This window comes from Meriones unguiculatus, chromosome 9 (assembly GCF_030254825.1).
Source record: "Meriones unguiculatus strain TT.TT164.6M chromosome 9, Bangor_MerUng_6.1, whole genome shotgun sequence".
In the NCBI taxonomy this organism is placed as follows: domain Eukaryota; kingdom Metazoa; phylum Chordata; class Mammalia; order Rodentia; family Muridae; genus Meriones; species Meriones unguiculatus.
Genome location: NC_083357.1, coordinates 57978922 through 57999719, shown reverse-complemented (window position 1 = coordinate 57999719; position 20798 = coordinate 57978922). Strand labels below are relative to the sequence as shown.

Here is a 20798-nt window from a genome sequence, read left to right as displayed (position 1 = left end):
GGAGAATGGTGAGTCTGTAAGGGGAGGAAATGCTGGATGTCCTAGAGGGTCCGTGCGAGAAGAACTCAGGCGAGGTTTCCTGCCACACCTCTGGATGAAGGTGTGTCACCATGGAGACGAGGCGGCTGCTATTGGCTGGCGCCTCCGGCTGGGGCTATAAAGCCGGGCTAGAGAACAGTGCACTTAACAGTGTTGACCAGACTCAGGCGGTGTCGCCCGCGAAGCGGAAAGGGCAGGATCTCGGCGGCGGCGAGTGACACCATGGAGAACGAGTGAGTGACAGGCCCGGGGACTTGGACGCGCTGCCGAGAGGGACGGGCTGGAGCCGAGACCGGGGAACTTAGCAGTCTGGGCCCAGAGAGTGAGCCAGTCTGCCGGGGATGCAGAGAGGCCTGGCACAAAGCCCTACGGCAGAGCCAGGGTTCCGGAACGGTGGGGCGGCTAGCTCGGCAGGGCAGGCGCGGGAATCCAGCTGTAGGGGCGCCCCGGAGCAGGAAGGAACAGGTTAGAGCGGTGTAGGCGGCTGCTGCCGGGAACTGTTGTGCCCCTGCGGTTGGTTGGGATGTATGCGGAAAAGGATATACAAGCCCTGACTACTTCATAACACAAGTTTCCATTCTAGGGCTCCAAGTATCCCAGGGGATAATTCTGTTGTGCTAGCCCTCCCTTAGAAGGAAAACTGCTCACTTTCCAGGACAGCCCATCAATTTCTTCCAAACTGGAGACCGCATTAACAAATTGGGAATGGAATCCCTCTACGGCTGGGAAATCTTTATTCATTGATCTGCTCAGAAGACACCCATTCCTCCCTGTCCACTTAAAAAAAAAAAAATCTTTTCGATTTGCATAGGGAATTCCCAGATGAACTCAGCAGCAGAGCTGTAGGGATTACAGTAGCTTTGGGATGACCTCAGGTCCGGGGTGACTGTGAGCTGTGGCTGGATGGACGAGTGCCTAAGCTTCATACTTCTTCCGGCCCTGTGGGATGCTGTTTCATTAAATTCTTGCCCATTTAATTGTTTCTCTTTGTCACCCAGTGGCTCTATCTGTCCCCGCCCCAGCTGTTTTACTGAGGTAACCTGTTGTGTTGTAGTCCTGCTTTGTTTCCTATAGTATACTCCTGTGAGTGTGTGTGACAAGGTGTGCTATAGACTTTCAGGCTGGGCTCAGGTTATCCCGATGTCTGAGTCTACCATGTAGCTGGGGCTTGAGGCTCTCTTGCTGGAAGAAAAAAAAATACTTGTGGAGGCTTTTTCAGTTGTTTTTCAATTTCTGTACACCTCAGCCTTTCCATTCCTGAGGGCAATCTTTGATCTTTGTTGGATGTGAAGAATTGGACTTGGGACTATGAGAAGAAAGTTCAAGTTCCAGCCTCTGCTCAGATTAAAGGTGTGCACCACCGCGCCTGGCCAATAAAAAGTGTTTAAAATTTTAATTAAATTAAAAAAAAATCCTCCTGTCTAAAGACCTAGCTACTCAAATAGTAGTCAGGGTAAGACTCCCTTGAGCCCAGGGTTGAAGATAAGTTTAGGCAACGTAGAGAGACCTTGTCTCAAACAAAAACAGCAAAACAAGATGCGGGAGACTTGCCTTCAGGAAGGCCTTCATCCATTCTGAGTCCTTGATTTGATTACTGCATGGAACTTGAAACCTCTGGTTCTGTTTCTGTCACAGGGAGAGGTTTGAGCCTCCTAGTGCTGGGGTGCAGCTTAGCGGTAGAGCACTTGAGGTGGGGCCCTTCTTGGAAACAGGCTTCATTGACTTTTGTCACGTTCTGGAATGAAGGTTGCTTTGTGTCAGGCTTGTGGTGGGCCTGATTCAGAAGAGAGATGGGTAAGTGGTTGAATGAACGGGGTGGCTCCCTCAGGGCTCTCATCTCTGTCCTCTGATGCCTTAGAATACCTGCTAGGTTTTCTCTGCTCATAGCTGTTTTCCTATTGGAATAGAAGGTGAATTCACTGGGCTCCTTTTATCCCTAGGTTCACGTATGAAGATTACCAGAGCACCGCTGAGTGGCTTCTGTCTCACACTGTGCACCGACCTCAAGTGGCAGTGATCTGTGGTTCTGGGTTAGGAGGTCTCACTAATAAGTTGTCTCAGCCTCAGATCTTTGACTACAGTGAGATACCCAACTTTCCCCGAAGTACAGGTACTGGCTGGACTGTGGGATGCTGCTTAGTCACTGTTCTGTTGCTGTGAAGAGATACCATGACCAAGGGAAACCATTATAAAAGAAAGCATTTAATTAGGGGCTTTCTTTCAGTTTCAGGGTTTAGTCCATTATCATCCTGGTGGGGAGCAGAGCAACATGCATGACACTAGAGCAGTAGCTGAGAGCCTCAACCCGATCTCAAAGCCAAAACAGAGACACTGGGCTTAGAGACACTGGGCTTGGCATGGGCTTCTTAAACCTCAAAGCCCACCCAAGTGACACACTTCTCCAACAAAGCCTCACCTCCTAATTCTTCTGATACTTTCAAATATTGCCACTTTCTGGTGACAAAGTAGTTACATAAATGCACCTTCAAGACCCGCGAACTGAAGGGAAAGAGCTGACTCCCACTAATTGTCTTCACGCTACAGTATGCACAGACATACACACTCATACACACACATTCCTTCCAGTCTGTATTGTCTGTGGAATAAGCAGTACCTATAGCCCCAGGATAAAGATCAGTTTCCACAGTCTTCTTGCTGTCTCTCATCTCCACCTACATCTACAGCCCAGACATACATGACAACAATAAGCTGTGTGTTGGTGTGGTTATGTATGCACACAGGGACTAACACAGGTGAGCACTGGGTTCACAGCAGCCTCAGGGAAGGGAGCCAGATGCTCCATGTACTACAGAGCTCTGGCATTTCAATATAGCACTGTAACAGCAGCATGGACACTCAGGCTCAGATTTAGAAAGGCCATGTGAGACAGGGAGAGCAAAGAACAAAAGTAGGCTTTCTAAAAATTTCCTTTTATTTTAAATAACTAACTTACTTTGGTTTCCTTATTATTTATATATCTTCTTGTCTACCTTTTCTAGGGGAGTTGAAACTGTTACTAAATATGTAAAAACCCTTTGGGACAAGACCAGAGCAGCGAGGTGTGGTGCAGGGTAGGAAAGGTACCATTAAAGAGAGAAGGGAAAGGAGGTAGTATTGTCTTTGGCCCTATCTGCCACTCTCTCCCTCAGAGATGAGAGCGCTGCACTACATGATAAGCAAGTTAATTTGAAGTTTACCAATGTTTTGGTTTTGGGCTTTTCTAGCTACGTCAACTTTGTTCTAGTATTTTTTTTTTTAAATGACTCTTCTTGATTCTAGTCCCTCTTCCTGCCTGCCAGATCTATACCTTAAAGGAATATAGGCTGGCCGTCCATTAGAGGACACTGCCAGGTAGTAATAATGGTAGTAATAGTGTTTGTGCTCCCATGACTCATGCACCCTGGTATGGATATTGTTTCTCACAGGACTGTTGTATGGGTCAAAAAGGAATAGTACGGGTCTCAATGGGGCTCTCCTACCTCGTTCATCTTTAGGATGCCAGCAGATACCAACAGCTTCCTCGCTGGAATAAGGATGCACACAGTTTAGTTAGAAGAGTTAGTTATCAAACACATTTTAAGAACTTGGGAAACCTTAGAAGAGGCCTACAGTACTGAGCCCACCCTTTCCAACTTTGGTTTGTATTCACTTTTGCCGCCTAGGCCTACAGTACTGAGCCCGCCCTTTCCAACTTTGGTTTGTATTCACTTTTGCCGCCTAGGCCTACAGTACTGAGCCCGCCCTTTCCAACTTTGGTTTGTATTCACTTTTGCCGCCTAGGCCTACAGTACTGAGCCCGCCCTTTCCAACTTTGGTTTGTATTCACTTTTGCCGCCTAGGCCTACAGTACTGAGCCCGCCCTTTCCAACTTTGGTTTGTATTCACTTTTGCCGCCTAGGCCTACAGTACTGAGCCCGCCCTTTCCAACTTTGGTTTGTATTCACTTTTGCCGCCTTGCAGTATGAGGTTCTCGACTTTGGAAAAACCCTTTGAAACTCTTTTTGTTACATGGTCACATCAACTATTCCTATCCCACGTCTCTAACCTCAAGTAACATTTGTGTGATTATATGATCGTATGTTAAACCCAGTGAGTGGTGCTAGTGTGTGCGATACAGGAAAACATGATCACTTTTCTGGCCTGGAACTTGCTATGTAGTCTAGGCTGGCCTTGAGCGGACAGAGACCTGCCTGCTTCTGCCTCCTGAGGACTGAGATAAAAAGTGTGTGCCACTACACCTGCCATAGTCACTTTTCTGTATGCAGTGCAAGGTCATGCTGGTCGGCTGGTGTTTGGATTCCTGAACGGCAGATCCTGTGTGATGATGCAGGGCAGGTTCCACATGTATGAAGGGTACCCACTGTCAAAGGTAAGTCAGGGGCACAAGACTGGCTGGATCTGGAGAAGATGGGGAGAACTGGCCTACTTTATTGTCTACCTATTTGGGCTGCATGAATTTTTGGTTTCTTGTTTCCTGGTATGTATTATACTTTTGTGGGTTGGTTGGTGAGGTTTTGAAAAATCTTCTCTGATCTTTTGCATCTAAGGTAACATTCCCAGTGAGGGTTTTCCATCTTCTGGGTGTGAAGACTTTGGTGGTCACCAATGCAGCTGGAGGGCTCAACCCCAAATTTGAAGTTGGAGATATCATGCTGATCCGTGATCACATTAACCTACCTGGTTTCTGTGGTCAAAACCCTCTCCGAGGCCCCAATGATGAAAGGTACACATCTTGACCTTTTGACCTCTTGTCCCCTTGACCCCTATATGGACAAGGGTCTGGCCTTGTCCCGGAGTTGGGCAAGATAATTTAGTGCCATTTATCTGAGGGCAATCCTATCTGCGCTCTAGGTTTGGAGTTCGTTTCCCTGCCATGTCCGATGCTTATGACCGCAATATGAGGCAGAAGGCTTTCACTGCCTGGAAACAAATGGGGGAGCAACGAGAACTACAAGAAGGCACCTATGTGATGTTGGGAGGTCCCAACTTTGAGACTGTGGCAGAGAGTCGTCTACTGAGGATGCTGGGAGCAGATGCTGTTGGTGAGAAGGGGGGTTTGGCTGGAGGAGGCTTGCGGGAAGAGGTGGGTAAAAACAGCAGAGGGGAGAGCAAGTTTATGGATCTGGGGAAGGATGGATTAGATTACTGGGGAAGAGGGGACCACAGGCTTGAGCATCAGCACTGTTAGAGGCTATCAGTACAGCCACCTTCTTTACCTGTGGCTGGAATTCATATCAGTAATTGCCACAAAGGACAGAAACAGATTGTATTGGAGAAGTGTGTAAGAAACTAGTAAGGCAACCTAAAGAGATGTGGGACGATGTATGCTCAACACTAATTTAGTTGCTTTGGATGCTTTCTGAGATTTAATGAACCTAAGAGAGTGGGTGGTGGATGAAGGAAGCCACGTGAGACTCACCTTCTCTTTCTCCCCATCAGGCATGAGCACAGTTCCTGAAGTCATCGTTGCACGGCACTGTGGGCTTCGTGTCTTTGGTTTCTCGCTCATTACTAACAAGGTTGTCATGGATTATGAGAACCTGGAGAAGGCCAATCACAAGGAAGTCCTAGAAGCCGGGAAAGCAGCCGCGCAGAAACTGGAAACCTTTGTCTCCATTCTCATGGAGAGCATCTCACTCCCTGAGCATGCCAGCTGACCGACCTTGGCGAGCTCTGCTGCTTCCCTGCTGGGATCCAAGTGGTTTTGGACCCTTGCTGGGGTCACTAGTCTCTGCTCTTAGGTTGCAGCAGAATGGAAAGAGAAGGATTCCTACCTTTCACCGTCCCTATGTTCTTCCACCGTTCTGATGCCTGGCTCTTCTCACTAAGCTGCCTTCTCAGAACAGTTTAACTTTCATTCCTCTGTAAGAGCTGGAGCCATGCCCCACCACACTTGGGATATATGCCTTCAAACTGTACCTACTAGATCTGGGAGTTGAAGCAGTTCTTCTGGCTCAATCTGGTTCCCCTAAAGCACTGGAGACCAAAGATCAACCCAATAGCTCTTTAATTTAGTACCGATTTAATTTAGTACCGTAATGTTTTGAGAATAAAGAAATCAAACACTTTCTTTTTTGTGTGTAATTTGGTGTGACACTGGGGCATAGGCCAAGAAAGGCTTGAAAAGCTTTGGGACCACATGTCTTGTGTGGCTCTGATTTTCAGAAGTAGCTAAGGAGATGAGGTAAGTAGCAAAGGATGAAGGGAAAGATTGGTGACATAAGTGGTGGGTGGGTAGGTGGTGAAACCACTTCTTTTAGACTTGTCCCTATCCTTCATTTCTGTTCCCCTTAGCTGCCACTTACAGTCTTTTCCTTGCATTCCTTTTACCCTCTACTCTAATTTTTCAGTTGTATTCTTTTTCACTCCATCCTGACAACACAGCAGCAAATACCCTGTGTCTACTGCTATTTGTCCTGGCCGGATTCCTTCCAACCTTAGTCAAGCCTGTAAAGTTGGTTCATGCTCAGTTTCTTAAGTACCATGTGATGGCTGTTCTTGGCTGTCAACTTGACTACATCTGGAATTAACTAAATCCTGGAAATAGAGGGCACGCCAGTGAGAGAATTTTGTTTAATTCAAAATGGAAAGATCTACTTCTAATCTGGATCTTTGAGGTAGGAAAACTAACCTTTAATCCAGATCCTGAGTTGGGAAAACACACCTTTAATCCAGATCTGACTTGGGCCTCCACTGGAAGCCTGTTTAAGGAAGGACATGAAGAAGGAAGCTTTTGCTTTTTGCCTGCTTGCTCTTGTCCTGCTAGCAAGTCCATTCCTTCACTGGCATTAAAATAATGCCACCTTCTTCCTGGTACAGCCAGAGAGAGCTCTTGAGTCTTCCCTGTACCTTCTGTGCAACTTGATTTGCCTGAGATCGATCAGTGTGACCTTTTGTCCTGGTAAGTGGCTTGAGATCTGTGTGGTCTTTTTCCTGGTAAATTGCGTATGCTTTTCGTAAGAATGTTTGTAAGGAACATCTTCTGAAGTAACCCTGGCTGTGTGCCTGGTTTTTCTATCACTATTAATTTGCATTTTAATAAAATGAAAGTTTTCTATAATCTTTTCTACCTCATTTTTAGGTTTGGCCTAAATTAGATTTAATAGTTTCTCCAGACTCATTTGTTTTCATTCTCCGGCGTCAGATGAAAGAACCCCTTCCCCCATTTGGCTTTCACTTTCATTCCCACTGTGAGTTTGCTGGGTTCTTGCCTGTTCTATTTCACTTGCCAATTTCTCCCTTTCCCCGCTCTGTTTTCTGGCTCTTTTCTCTAGTTGTGTGGAGGGGAGAGGCACCATTTTGCTTATAAGCTAGTGGCTTTAGGCTTCGGTTTCCCCTTTCCCAATTTCATTCTGAATACTTTTCTGAGCTCCTACTGTGGCTTGAAACAAAGGGTGAATAGCTGTGCGGCACTGCCCTGTAGTCTGATCAGCTCTGGCTCCTCCACGGGTTCCCTACTTACCAAGGGTTGCCTAAGGCGATTTCCAGCTCAGAAAGTGACTCCTCATCTCCCTGCAGGAGTAAAAGACACATAATCACCACCATTGTCACTATCTCCCAACTCCAACAAAGTGTAAAAACATCATTTAAGTGTAATCAGGGGATAAAAATGGTATGTTGTTATTTTGTTGTTTTAAATTGCATTTATTTATTTATATATTTGTTTGTTTATTTGTGGTGTGTGTGTGTGTGTGTGCGTGCGCATGCCTGCAGACATGTACAAAGGTGTGGATGTCAGAGGACAGCTTGGGGAAGCTGGTTCTCACTTTCCACCATGAGGCTCCCAGGAATCAAATGCAGGCTTGCCATCAAGCAACTTTGCACACTGAGCCTCCATTCTCTTGCTTCATTGCCAGTTTGCTGAGTTTTTGCCTTTGTTTTACTTGCCAATTTCTTCCTTTCCCAGCTCTGTTCTGTGGCTCTTTTCTTTAGTTGTGTGTTGGGGGAAGGGCAGCATTTTGCCTCTTGCTTTTGTTTGTATGGGTCAGGATTTCACCCAGCCCAGGCTGGCCTCAAAGTTTTTAGGTAGCTTAGGATGACCTAGAACTCCTGATCCTAATGCTTCTTCCTCCTGAGTGCTTAGATCACAGGCATATGCCATCATGCATGGGTTCAGTTGTTATTTTTAGTATATTTGATTTAAATATGCTCACTCTGAACATAATAACATGTTAGGGAGCCTATGAAACCCCTGAGATGCAAAGCTGGGTAAGAGTGTCTGAAATTTCAGGAATGTACCTGTCTTAGAGTTTCTATTGCTGTAATGAATACCATGACCAAAAAAGCAGATTGGGGAGGAAAGGGGTTATTTGGCTCGCACTTCCACATTGCTGTTCACCACTGAGGAAAGTCAGGACAGGAAAGTCACACAGGGTAGGACCCTGAAGGCAGAAACTAATTCAGAGGCCAGGAAGTGGTGCTACTGGCTTCCTTCCCATAGCTTGCTCAACCTGCAAACTTATAGAACCCAGGACTATCAGTCCAGGGATGGCACTGCCCAGAATGGACTGGACCCTCCTCGTTGATCACTAATTGAGAAAATGCCTTACAGCTGAGTCACTTGGAGGCATTTCCTCAACTGAGGCTCCTTCCTCTCTGATGACTCTAGATAGTGTCAAGGTGAAACAAAATAGCCAATACGTTGGCCATTATGTTTCCTTGAATGCCACTTGCTCTTTTCCCCTCACAAATGAACCACTACTGTGCACCCTCAGACTTAGGAAGTACCTTTGCTCTGATGAACTATCATAGGCTTAAAGCCATCTTATAGAAAAGACATTCTGTTTATGATTAAACCACTTAAGGACGGGGCTAGGCCCCACCTGTAACCTCAGCTAGAAATGCTTCTGTAGTGCCTGTTTTAGGTAACAGCAACCGTGTCTTTGTTTCAATATCATCTTGCAACTCTACCTTTGTTCAACCACCTTGCAAGCATGTCTTTGTTTCAGGAGGGCATTATTACTAACGTGCTATGCTTATGTTCTAATCCTGTAGCCCACCTAAAGTTCGCCTGCCAAATCCCCCTGAACTCCATACCCCTGAACTACAAAAACCTTTTCTTCCTCATATCCAATGCTGACCTTTCAAACCTACCTCAGGGGGAGGCAGCTTGTATGCATGAATAAAAAGCTTGCTAATTCATTGTTTGCTTTAATTAATTTGGCCATGATGATTTGCCTGTCTTTGGGGTATGACTCAGTGGCAGAGTGGATACTTAGCATGAATGAAACCTTGGGTTCCATCCCAGCACTCTAGGGTGGAACTGGAATTGTACTTATTTTTGTAACTGAGTTGATTTTATTCCCTACCTTCTGGATAAGCAACTTAATTTGACCCTGATTAGTATTTTAAGGATGTTGTGGCCCATCACCAGTTTGTGCCTATAGCAGAAAATGAAAGCTATCTCTAAATGGAAACATATCCTTGTCTCTTTTGTTAAGGTTTAATCTCATAGAATAGGTCAGAGACCTGGTTAGGGGACCACCCCTGGGAAGACAAATTCATCTTAAGATACCGTGCTTTCCCTTCCCAGAATTCCTGGTTCCTGTTGCAGTGCCTAGAAGCCACCAAGAATTTCCCCAAGGTGTAACTATCTCCCTTCCTTTTCTTTCCTTTCCCTTCCTTTTCCTTCCTTTCCCTTCTCCTCCTTTCCCTTCCCCTCTCCTCTCCTCTTCCTTTTCTTCTCTCCCCTTCCCTTCCTTTCCTTTACACTCTCTTCTTTCCACCTTCCTCCCTGCTCCCTCACTCCTCGCCTTCAAATATTTGTGTATTTTTATTCTATGTGTGTTGGTCAACTAAGAACCATCCACATTCTAGAACCAGGAGCTCCCCCACCCCTCACCCACCTTCAGTGACTCAGCCACAACAGCCCCGCCATCACTAACAACCAACGTGACACATTTCCACATTCGATGTACTTCCCTGCGCCCTTGGTGTGCTGCTGCCTCCATTCTTCATTCTCCTTTCCAATAAATCTATTTCATGAGCTTTGCTGCACGGTGTGATTTTGTGGTATTCCTTGGCACTCCCCACTCCCATCCCTCCCCACCCCCTCTTGGGCCCTGGCCCCTCTGTCAGTCAAGACACCCTTTTGCCACAAACCCTTTCAATGTGGTGTTTTGCCTGTATGTATGTCTGTGCGCCACATGTATGCCTGGTGCTCGTAAAGGCCAGAAGAAGGAGTTGGATCCCTGGAACTGGGGAGTTACACCTGGTTGTGACCTGCTATGTGGGTGATAGGAACACAAGAACTCGTAACCACCGAACCATCTCTCCAGCCCCTGTCCTTTTCTCTTGAATGGTGGCCAGTGCGTAGGTATGCTTTAAAAACTCCAAAACACATGCTGCCTGTTGCTGTGACCTTATCTCAAGCAGCAAGGCTTTTGTGCCTTGTCTTTTCCGTTCTTCTCTTCCCTTCCAGGCAGCTGTGGGATTCACAGCACGCTTGTCCTGGGTTTTTCTTTCACGCGCTAACAAACCCTCAAGCTTCTATTTGACTCTGTTCTTTGTCTCTGAGCTTGGGTTGGTGTCTTAAGTTCTTTTAGTCATGAAACTAAGAGCCCGAAGAGGGAACCCTTATTTCTCAGGTACCATAAGATTGGGTTGCAGGCAAACCTGTAGAGCATCTTCTTAATTAGTGATTGATGGGAGAGGACCTAGCCCACTGGGTTGATGGCACTGGGTTGGTTCTATAAGAAAGCAGCTTGAGCAAGCCAGGAGGGCAAGTTTTAAGCAGCACTCTTCCATGGCCTCTGTATCAGCTCCTGCCTCCATGTTCCTGTCCTGCCTAAGTTTCTGCCTTGAACTTTCTTTGGTGATGGACTGTGATGTGGAAGTGTAAGGCAGATAGACCTTTTCCCCGAAACTTGCTTTGGCCATGGTGCTTTATCACAGTAACAGTAACCCCGACCAAGACACAGTTCTTTCCAGTCTTTTATTTTTTTTAATTGGCTGAGAAAACAAACCTGTTTCTACCTCCAACTTCTAGCATCATCATCAACACCATTGCTCTGTTGATGTTTGTCAGCAGTATGGAGAGTTGGCTCTGAAGAACCATCATGCTTATTTAAAATCCTGTGCTCAATTTATCTTATGCTTTTTTTTTTTTTACCGGTTTTGAACTTTGGCCTTTTTAAAAACTCCATTGACTTACTTACTTATTGCGTGCATGTGCCACAGAGCACCTGTGGAGGGTTCTCTTCTTTCTTTATATAGAGCTTGGATATATAAAGTCAGGTTGTCACACTTGGTGGCAAATACCTGTACCCACGGAGCCACCTTGCTGCTGACCCATCCTATCTAGCTAGCTATCGTCTGTCTGCCTATCTATCTATCTATCTATCTATCCATCCATCCATCTACTTAGTGGTGCTAGGGGTTGAATTTACAGTCACCCTCTTGCTAAACAAGCACCCTATCACAGAGCTATCTCAGCCCAAACTTTATCATTCCAATAATATGGGGTCAACTCCATCTTTGGAAAGATAGCCCTATTATGTTATTATGGATGCTATATTTCATCCTGTAGTCAAGTGAAGAAGCGAGGGGTAAGAAGCTTATGAAGTGAAAGCTTGCCTGTATATTTTATGTTTTCTTTCTCTCTGTCTAAGATTTTTCTGTCTCTAAGGCCCCCATTCTTGAATGTTTGGCTCCCGGTTATTGGAGTGTTTAGGAAGGATTCGGGGCTGTGGCATTGCTGTAGGAGGCATGTCACTGGGGGGTGGGCTTTGAGGTGTTACAAGCCCTTGCCAGCCCCTGTCTCACTGTCTCTCTGCATCTTGCGGATCAGAGGTAAGCACTCGGCTCTTGCTCCAGGCCTGTGCTGCCGACCTGCTGCCGTGCTCTCCACCATGGCGGTCATCATTTAACCCTTTGAAACTGTAAACAAGCCTTCAATTAAATGCTTGCTTTTATAAGTTACTTTGGTGTTTCATCATAGCAATAGACGACTAAATAAAACACAGATACAGAAGACTCCCAAACAACCTAAGTGTCCATCAGCTAGTGAATGAATACTTTTTTGTGTGTCTGTCTGTCTGTTTGATGGCATACTAAACCACCGACACGGACCTCAACCTATGCTAAGAAAAATAATTCAAGTGACTGAGGGTCTGTGATTCTATTTACGTAAAATGATCAGGAAAGGCATGTTGAGAGATTAAAAGTGATTTCCTATGGTTCAGAGTAGAGCAGCAATTAATATAAACCAGCCTAGAGATCCTATCTCTAGTGTTGAAATAGTGGTGGTTCTTGAAGACTGGTGGACAGAAGAACTGTGAATCCCCACAATTACACAGTATCTGTCAGGCACTGTTCAGGAGCTACCTGGCAGGATTAGCATCAATGAGGCAAAGGAGGCAAAGCCAGATCTTGGGGCTGCAGGAAGGAGCCCTCCCTATATGCAAACATTCCAGAGAGGAGTAGAGCCCTATCCAACATCAGATGACTTCAGACTGTAACCGGGTTTATTGTTGGTTTATTTAGCACTCAGATTTGAAAACATCACGACATAAAACAAATATTAGAAAGGAAGGAGTGATGAATACAGTAAAAATATATTACATACATGTATGAAACTGTCAAAGAATGAAATTTTTAAAAATTATCTCTACATCGTTAGCCGTCTATGAAGATGTGCTGATAATTTCCCATCTTCCTATCCTGCCTCAAATAAAGAGATAATAGTAATAATAATAGTTATGTGATGGAAGACAGAGCAGAAGGTGTCAAGGGGACTCGAGTGTGAGATGGAGATAATAAAGCAGGAGGACCGGGCAGAGAAGTGCATCGAGGCATCTGCAGGAAGGCTGCCGTCCAGCTTATGTAAAGAGCAGGTGGCGGTGGCTGCAGGATGAAAGACAGCAAGGGTGCATGCCTTTAATTCCAGCACTCGGGAGGCAAAGGCAGGCGGGTCTCTGAGTTCCAGGCCAGCCTGGACTACAGGGTGAGTTCCAGGACAACCAAGGCTACACAGAGAAACCCTGTCTTGAAAAAAAAACAAACCAAATCAACCAAACAAACAGAGCATTGTCTCCCCTTCCAGGAAACTGGGGTTTCAGTCTCAGCTCCCACAATCAGTTCTAGGGGAACCAATCAATGCCCTTTTCTGGCTTCTGAGGGCACCGGGCACATTTTGCACAGACATCCTCCATACACATAAAATAAAATTACACACGTACAAACACACACACACACAAAGTACAAAAGGGAGAAAAAAATTAGCAGCCTTTTCAGATGTAAATTGAAAGCCACCAAAATGGCACATACAGCCACTGCTAAGACATTTAATGCCAATTCCCTCTTGAGAATTGAGCCCACACTTTAATATATCTTACGGTTTCTGCAAGCATCTTTCTTTTTCTCTCCCAACATCCGTGGTTTGAATCTGCACGCCTGTAATCCCAGCACTCAGGGAGGCAGAGGCAGCCCGATCTCCGTGAGTTTGAGGCCAGCCTGGTCTACAAATGGAGTCTAGGACAGCCAAGGCTACACAAAGAAACCCTGTCTCGAAAACCCCAAACCAACCAACCAACCAAACAAAACCCCAAAACATCTTTTAATAGACTGCGACTTCTTTGAGCCACCCAGGCCCCTGCTCTCTTCATGCCTTACTGCTCCTCTGAGTGCCTTTCTTTCTATTTTTAATAACGGCTCCTTTTATACTGGCTCATTCTGAATCCCACCCCACCCCCGACCCCAGTTTTACCCAAGGCCCCTAAAAGAAAACTCCCCAGGCTGCTGTGGATGACTGTGGATCTGTACCCTCTGCCCCAATACTGCTCACATGAGATGTGTGACGCATGCATAAAATTATACGTAGAGCTCTGTGCAGCAGAGTGGAAAGCGCGTGTTATTCAAACAAGCCCAAAGTGACAGAGAGAAGGCAGTACAAACTGGTCAGGCAGTTTTAGGGAAGGAACCCCAAAATGAAGCAGTTCTAATACTTATCCTTAGCCAGAGGTCAGAAATGTTCTTAGTTATGACTTCGCCAGAGGCAAAGCATTCCAGAAGAGAGCGCCCTAGTTCCTTGTCTGACTCTGTGTTTCCGTTCTCTTTCCCTTTCACGGATCAGAAATGAGCAAACCCTTCGCCCCTCCCCGCAGCCTGGAAACTATATGTGAGGACTGAAACTGAGAGGCACCTGGACGCCTTGCTGATGTGCCATCTGGCCTGATCAGCTAACCTCTGTATTCGCCCGGGTTTCCGCCATCACTCCTGTAAAATGCCCCACTAGCTGCTCGCTGGTTCCACTTTCCCGGAAGCGGCTTCTCTTGGACAGGCACTCTGCCATCTTTACTTCTCTTGAGCTCCTGTCTGTAAAATGTTACAATGAAATTCCCTTGTTACCTCGAAAAATTCCATGTTTTGAGTTGGTGAGTTTGAGTTGGTGAGACAAGGAGAAGCCATTGGGTTCCTTTAATGCTATTGATGAGAAGCTCTGGTATTCTCAGAGATCTCAATTCCCCCATTTTACACAAATCAACATTTATCTTTTCCTCCTCTTCTTCTCTCCCTCTCTTTCTTTTTCTCTCTTTCTTTTTCTCTTTCTTTCTTTCTTCTTTCTCTGCCTCTCTTTCTTTCCCTCTCTCTCTTCCTCTCTCTCTCCCTTTCTTTCTTTCCAGGCGAAGTCTAACTATGTAGACCAGGCTGTCCTCAAACTCTTGAAGATCACCTGTCTCTGCCTCCTGAATTCTGGAACTAAAGTGTGCACCACCATTCCAGGCTTACACTTTACCTTCTTTGTCTTCTTCCTGCTCTCTGAACTCAGCTCTGCACCAAGGGTGGAAGGTCTGATGGGCCCTAGTTCCCATCTCTCCTCTCTGACCTACTCCCCTTTTCCGCTTTCACGTCTCCCAGGATTCTATCCTGTGAATGAAATCTCCTGAAAAGAAGCTTTCCCATTGGAACATGGAATTTGGGGTGACTTAAATCTGTGTCCCCAGGCCATGTTCACTTAAAATAGCTGCACAATAAACTGCCTTTTATTCTGTTTAAGATGAGAGCTGTGGTTTTTGTACTTCTCCCTGCCTCCTTTTGAGTGTAGGCAGTGGGAAGTTAGAGGAAGCAAAGGCCACATCCTGAGACCTCTTTTTTTTTTTTCTTTTGGTTTTTTGAGACAGGGTTTCTCTGTGTAGCGTTGGCTGTCCTGGACTCTCTTTGCAAACGAGGCTGGCCTCGAACTCTGAGATCCACCTGCCTCCCCAAGTACTGGGATCACAGGCGTGCGCCACCATGCCCGGTTTATACATCCTGAGATTTAAGAGGCAATGCCAGCGCGGCATTGCCTCTTACTGTAAGAGGTGCGGGAACAGATTTCTCTACCAATGAAATAACTGAAAGGCAGGTCAAGATTGAAAGTCAAGCAGAGCCAAAGCTTATTCAAAGGGGCACTGTTTTTAGAGTTCAAAAGAATAATATCCCAAGCTGTAAATCTCAGTAGCTGCCCAGAGGAGGAAAATTGGGAAGAAAAGTAGAAAAAGCCATTGAGTTACACTGGCTTGGAAGTTAACCACCAGCAGCCGGCAGCCGGCAGCTTTAGAGACTGAGTAAGGAAGTCTAAAGCACCAGGAAAAAGCATATTTAGGTTTTGGTAAAAACATAACAAAACAAACAAACACAGTAAAAAAGGAAAAGTTGCAACTTTCTGAGTTAGGACCAAGCCAGACCTCACCCAGTCACTAAATAGTCCCAGACTCCCTTCCTTCCAGCTCATGTAGTCAAACTCCACTGCTGGCTGGCTGGCTGGCCTCACATCTCACCCAGTCCCTCAACTGCTCACTGCCTACTTGGTTGCCCTAGGCAACTTGTTCTGGCAGGCCTGAACAATGGTCCTCAATGGTCTTCAATGGTCCCCCTTGACTCTCCATCCCCACTTAATCTCCCTGGATGTCCAGTGAGGAAGGGAACACCTTACAATGTTTAAATCTCAATATCTCCCTCATTGCTTTCACCTCCACCTGTAGTTACTGTTTCCAGCCCCACTATGTAGCCCTGGCTGGCCTGGAACTCACAAAAATCCATTTGTCTCTGCCCTCCTGAGCGTGGGATTAATGGCAAGTGCTATTAATCCCAAAGCGTCAAGGATCCACCCAAATCATCATGGCCAAATCAGTTAAAGGAAGTAATTAATTAAAGCAAGGTTAGCCGGGTATGGTGGCATGCACTTTTAATCCTAGTGTTCAAGGAGCAGAGGCAGGTGGGTCTCTGTGAGTTCAAGGCCAGCCTGGTCTACAATGTAAGTCCAGGACAGACAGGGCCCTGTTACACAGAGAAACCTTTTCTTGAAAAACCAAAAAAGAAAAGAAAAAAAAAAACAATACAATAACAAACAAACAAACAAAAAAACGAAGCATAATTCATGGGCTGCCTCCCCCTAAGTTGGGGTTCAAGAGGTCAGCACTGGGATGAGCAAGATAAGGAATTTTTATAGTTCAGTGGCAGGGGGTTTCCAAATGGGGGATTTGGCAGTCAAAAGGTGGGAGCTGCATAACAAAATAGTCATAACAACCTTTTGGAACAAAGGTAGGGTTGCAAGGCGGTCATAACAACTTTCTGAAACAACTACGTGGTAGCTGTTGTCTGGATTATATAGTGAAGGGCCTCTGGGGGAAGGGCAGCCCAGCCCCTGGGCTGGAAAGTTCAGGGTAGAGGATGGGGTGTGCCAGCCAGGCCCTGTAATAGGTAATTGATGGATGCTGGGAGAATACGGAGACCAGGTTCTCTCTGATTGATATCTTAAACAGGTACCTCAGCTGCTTGTCCCACATCTGAAACAACAGAATTAATCTCTCTGTCCTAACTATAAGATGGCTTTTAAGCCTAAGATGGAGGCAGGCTGGTTCATAAGTGCCACCACACCTGGCCCACATTTATTTTATGCGAACTTTGGAGAGGTATATTAAGACAGGAGGGAGATTCTACTGCAGAGCAGAAGAGCTCTACTTGAAGAACTTGAAGGGGCTGAAGAAGATCACTGGCTGCTCTTCCAAAGGGCTTGGTTTTAGTTCCCAGCATCCACAAGGCAGCTCATAGTTTTCAGTCCCCTCTTCAGTCCTGTGTATGGTAGTGGTGGCCGTACAGATGAAACTCCTGTGCCTATAGACTTAAAAAAAAAAAAAGGTTTTTAATAACATTCTGAAGTGTTGAGCCAGGAATTCCTGAATAGGTTTAATGGAGAAACTTTTTACCTGTGATGTATAAAATACTTTTCAAGTCATGTCACCCGAAACAATTGTGCTGGGTTGAGGCCCAGAGTGGGATGCCAACACAGTACTTTTTTACAGTAACCACACATTCAAAGACCTCCATTACTTTTGACCTTCTTCAGGTTGGGATCCAAGGGTGGGTCTCCAGGACAGCAAGAGTTAAGGAACCTGTGACAGGTTCCAGGACACGTGAAAGAGCAAGCTTAGCTTAGTAACTGAGAAACGCTTAACTTCAACTCAGTGTTTCAGTAAGGCTGACCTCAGGAGACAGAGGCAGAGAGCGACTCAGATGAGACATGGGGGTGGAACTTTACAGGAGTAGGAGAGGTTTGTGGGTGGAATCCTTGTACAGAGATGCACTCAGAGGTGAGAGGGGGCCATTTGTTCTGGTAGAGCAATTTAAAGGGCTGTTTTTCGTGGGCAGTAGTTTATGAGGAAAGTGTTTGGGGAAAGTTTAAGGAACTAGTGGTTCCCATTGAGAAATGTGGTTTGTAAGTGGCATATTTTGCTGAGGTCCGGAAGCAAGAGCATGTAAGGAGAGATAGAAGAACGGGTCTCTGGCATCTATTAAGTTTTATATAGAAATATTATATGGATAGAAAAGCAACATATATGAAGGTAAAACCATTTAAAACATAACAACAAAAAGAACCCATTCTCCCAGCCAAATACACGTTCTTAGGAGTTATAGGTGGGCTTATGGTAGATGCTGTGTATTTGGGGGGCATAGCTCACCTGTATTTGTTATTGACTTTTTACACAGAAATCCTTACGCTTAGAGAAGACTCTGTGATAAGCACTATTGTACCTTTCTCGGACTAGTCACGTGCTATCTCACCCCAGGCCATTGGAAAGCAAGTCTCTGCAGATATCCTATCAGTTCACATTTGCGTGCTTTGGCGTGCCTCAGCGAGAAGACGGCTAGTCTCTTATCTAGCCGCACCACTGTTTCGCCCGTCCAGCTGGATCTTTGTGTCTTAATTATCAATCTGTCTTACACTTCTAAATGCTTTCCTTTTTCTTACTTCTCTAGTCTTGTCCTTTGAAGGCAGAACCTCCATTGCAAATCTAGGCAACCAAGGCAAAATAGTTTCTTATACAGTACCGGTGGGGGGATTAGAAAGAGACTGAGAAAGTGTTTCTTGTACCTTGAGACCTAGGAACCTAGGGAGGATGACAGAAAAGCATCTATTGTTTAGACAAGAAAGTCTCATACTTTTTTTTTCCCCCTCCCACAGAGTTCATCCCAACTCCCCTTCTCCTAGGAGATCTGAGCTCCCTGACTCATTTCTCTGGTTTTCTAACTTCTATGCCAGTATCTGCCTATCAAGTGAACTTGACCATTGGCCTCATGGAAGTTCTGAAAGGCATTTTTTTCATTGACAAATTGTTCTCTTCCTGGGTTTTGTAACTGACTACCAAGCTCATAGAAGTGAGTGGCCTGTTATTCAGGTGTCCTTTCCTGCCAGCTCGTGGACTTCCCAAGGAAAGGGCTACTTTCTTAGATTATCAGATGCCTTGACAATCTCCCTGACCAGAACCTGGGGGGGGGCAGGATATGATGTATGCATTGAGGAGTATCAATACCTTTTTGATCTGAGTGGAGGTTGTGTTTTTTGTTTGTTTGTTTGTCTCTCTGTCATTGGTTTATTTTTAGTTTTTGCTACAAGATCTTACTATGTAAGTCCTGCTGGCCTGGAACTCACTATGTAGAACAGGCTGGCTTCACTCCCAGAAAACAGCCTGTCTCTGCCTCCTGAGTGTGACGCTAAAGGTGTGCGCCACAATATCCAGATGGATTTTTCGGGTGGGAGGGAGGTTGAGCCTGTCCTGGAACTTACTCTGTAAACCAGACTGACCTCAAACTCAGGATTCTGCCTGCCTCTGCCTCCCCAGAGCTGGGATTAAAGGCATGTGGCAACTGCGGCAGCCGCCACCACCTAGCCTCTGTTTTTGCTGTTTGAGACATGATCTCATTATGTAGCATAGGCTGATCTCAGTAAGGCATTATTGCATCCTACATTAGCATTATTTCACCCATCCAGTTGGATCTTTGTGTCTTAATTATCAGTCTGTCGTATGACAACTCTGAATGCTCTGTGATGCTCCTGCTTCAGCCTCTCAGGATTATGGGCATGTACTACTTACTATGCCTAGCGTCATCCCACCCACCTTAAAGGAAACAGGGTCAGTACCATGTAGCCCAGGCTGGGTCAGATTCATAGTGTGGGTAAGGATGACCTTGGACTTCTGATCCTCCTGCCCCTGCCTCCCCAATTTTGGAATTACAGCCATGGCCACTGTGTGCTATTTTTGTGGCTTGATTTTTTGTATTTTTCTTAACGTGACTCTGGGTATTGAACCCTGTTTTTTTTATTTTTTTGTTTTTAAACAATAGACACGTGCCGTAGTAACTGAGTTACATTCTCAGTTGCTTGACTGTGTGAAGCCATATAAAGATGACCTGAAACTCCTCCTGAAGGTGTTACAGCTCTGAGGGTAAAGGTATTCTGGCAGTCGAGAGCCGAGCATCATCGCAGAGTCACACTGAACGACAAACCTCACAAAAGATATTTTGGGAGAGATACGAGAGGCTGACTGCCTCTGCTCAGGCAAGAAACAGCAAGCAGAAGGCAGGCTTTATAGAGGGGTCTTGGGGTTAGGGGTTGAGCTTTGCAGCGTGGCCTGGTTTGGGTGGGATTCTGTAGCTTGATCTTGGGGTAAACTAGGGACTGGTAGAGTTCTTTCTTTGGTCCTGGTCTTGGTCTTGGGATCAACTCAGAGTCAGGTTATTCATTCCCTTGGCCCTGGCCTCAGGGTGTTCTTTCCTTTGGCCCTGGTCTTGGGGTCAAGTCTGGGTCAGAGTGTTCTTTTCTCGGCTCTTTTACCCCACACCCTTCCTACTCCTACCTCCAAGTTCTGGGATTGCTGGTATGTACCAACAAACCCAGCTAGCTTTTTTTTTTTTTTTTAAATAAATGTTGAAAGATGTTTCAAGAGTACTTCTGGGTGCCAAAAACCTAAGAAAAACGGAGGCCTGTGAAGTCATTTTGATATCTTAGAAATCTTCACAGAAACGACACATTTACTGGGGAAAAGGCTGCAGCATGCTAGCTACAACTAAGTTTACTTGAGTTGCTTCCAGGACTGAAGGCTTGAATTTTAGAGGAGAATTAGAGGGGCAGGAGGTAGACAAGACAGCGCCTGAAATGGCTTCTTTCTTCTGGATGACATTGCAAAGAGGAACGGTAGGAAGCCTTGTTGGTGAGCTTCTAAACAGAACCAGCAAGAGACAAAAGAGGACCCAGAGGCTCCGAAACATCCAAGCTAGGGTCCAGTCAGCAGACTTCCAGCTTGAAGGCTTCTTCTGCCCTAAAGGGATAAAGCTGTAATTTATGCTTTCCCTGTGCACTGGCTGGTTTTGTGTCAATTGGACACAAGCTAGAGTCACTAGACAGGCGGGAGTCTCAGTTGAGAAAATGCCTCCATGAGATCCAGCTGTAAGATATTCTCTCTCTCTCTCTCTCTCTCTCTCTCTCTCTCTCTCTCTCTGTT

General features: G+C 45.7%; 2 protein-coding genes across 2 annotated transcripts in view; both read left to right on the top strand.

Moving 5' to 3' along the window:
• The first annotated feature begins 114 nt into the window (after positions 1 to 114).
• On the top strand, positions 115 to 6107 carry Pnp (purine nucleoside phosphorylase). Its single transcript, XM_021639027.2, has 6 exons — positions 115 to 272; positions 1980 to 2149; positions 4305 to 4408; positions 4587 to 4762; positions 4891 to 5081; positions 5479 to 6107. Exons 1-6 carry the CDS (start codon positions 262 to 264, stop codon positions 5694 to 5696), a joined length of 870 nt encoding a protein of 289 aa, XP_021494702.1. The 5' UTR covers positions 115 to 261; the 3' UTR covers positions 5697 to 6107.
• Positions 6108 to 6219: 112 nt separating this feature from the next.
• Positions 6220 to 20798, top strand: part of Rnase10 (ribonuclease A family member 10 (inactive)) — a 40614-nt gene continuing 26035 nt past the window's right edge. Inside the window, exon 1 of the mRNA XM_060391267.1 lies at positions 6220 to 6940. The gene's annotated coding sequence lies outside the window, so the exon portion shown is untranslated. The remainder of the gene's footprint in view (positions 6941 to 20798) is intronic.

Coding starts and splice junctions, on each gene's coding strand:
- Pnp (XM_021639027.2), top strand. Junction 2,150..4,304: donor CAACTTTCCCCGAAGTACAG/GTACTGGCTGGA, acceptor TTCTGTATGCAG/TGCAAGGTCATGCTGGTCGG. Junction 5,082..5,478: donor GCTGGGAGCAGATGCTGTTG/GTGAGAAGGGGG, acceptor TCTCCCCATCAG/GCATGAGCACAGTTCCTGAA.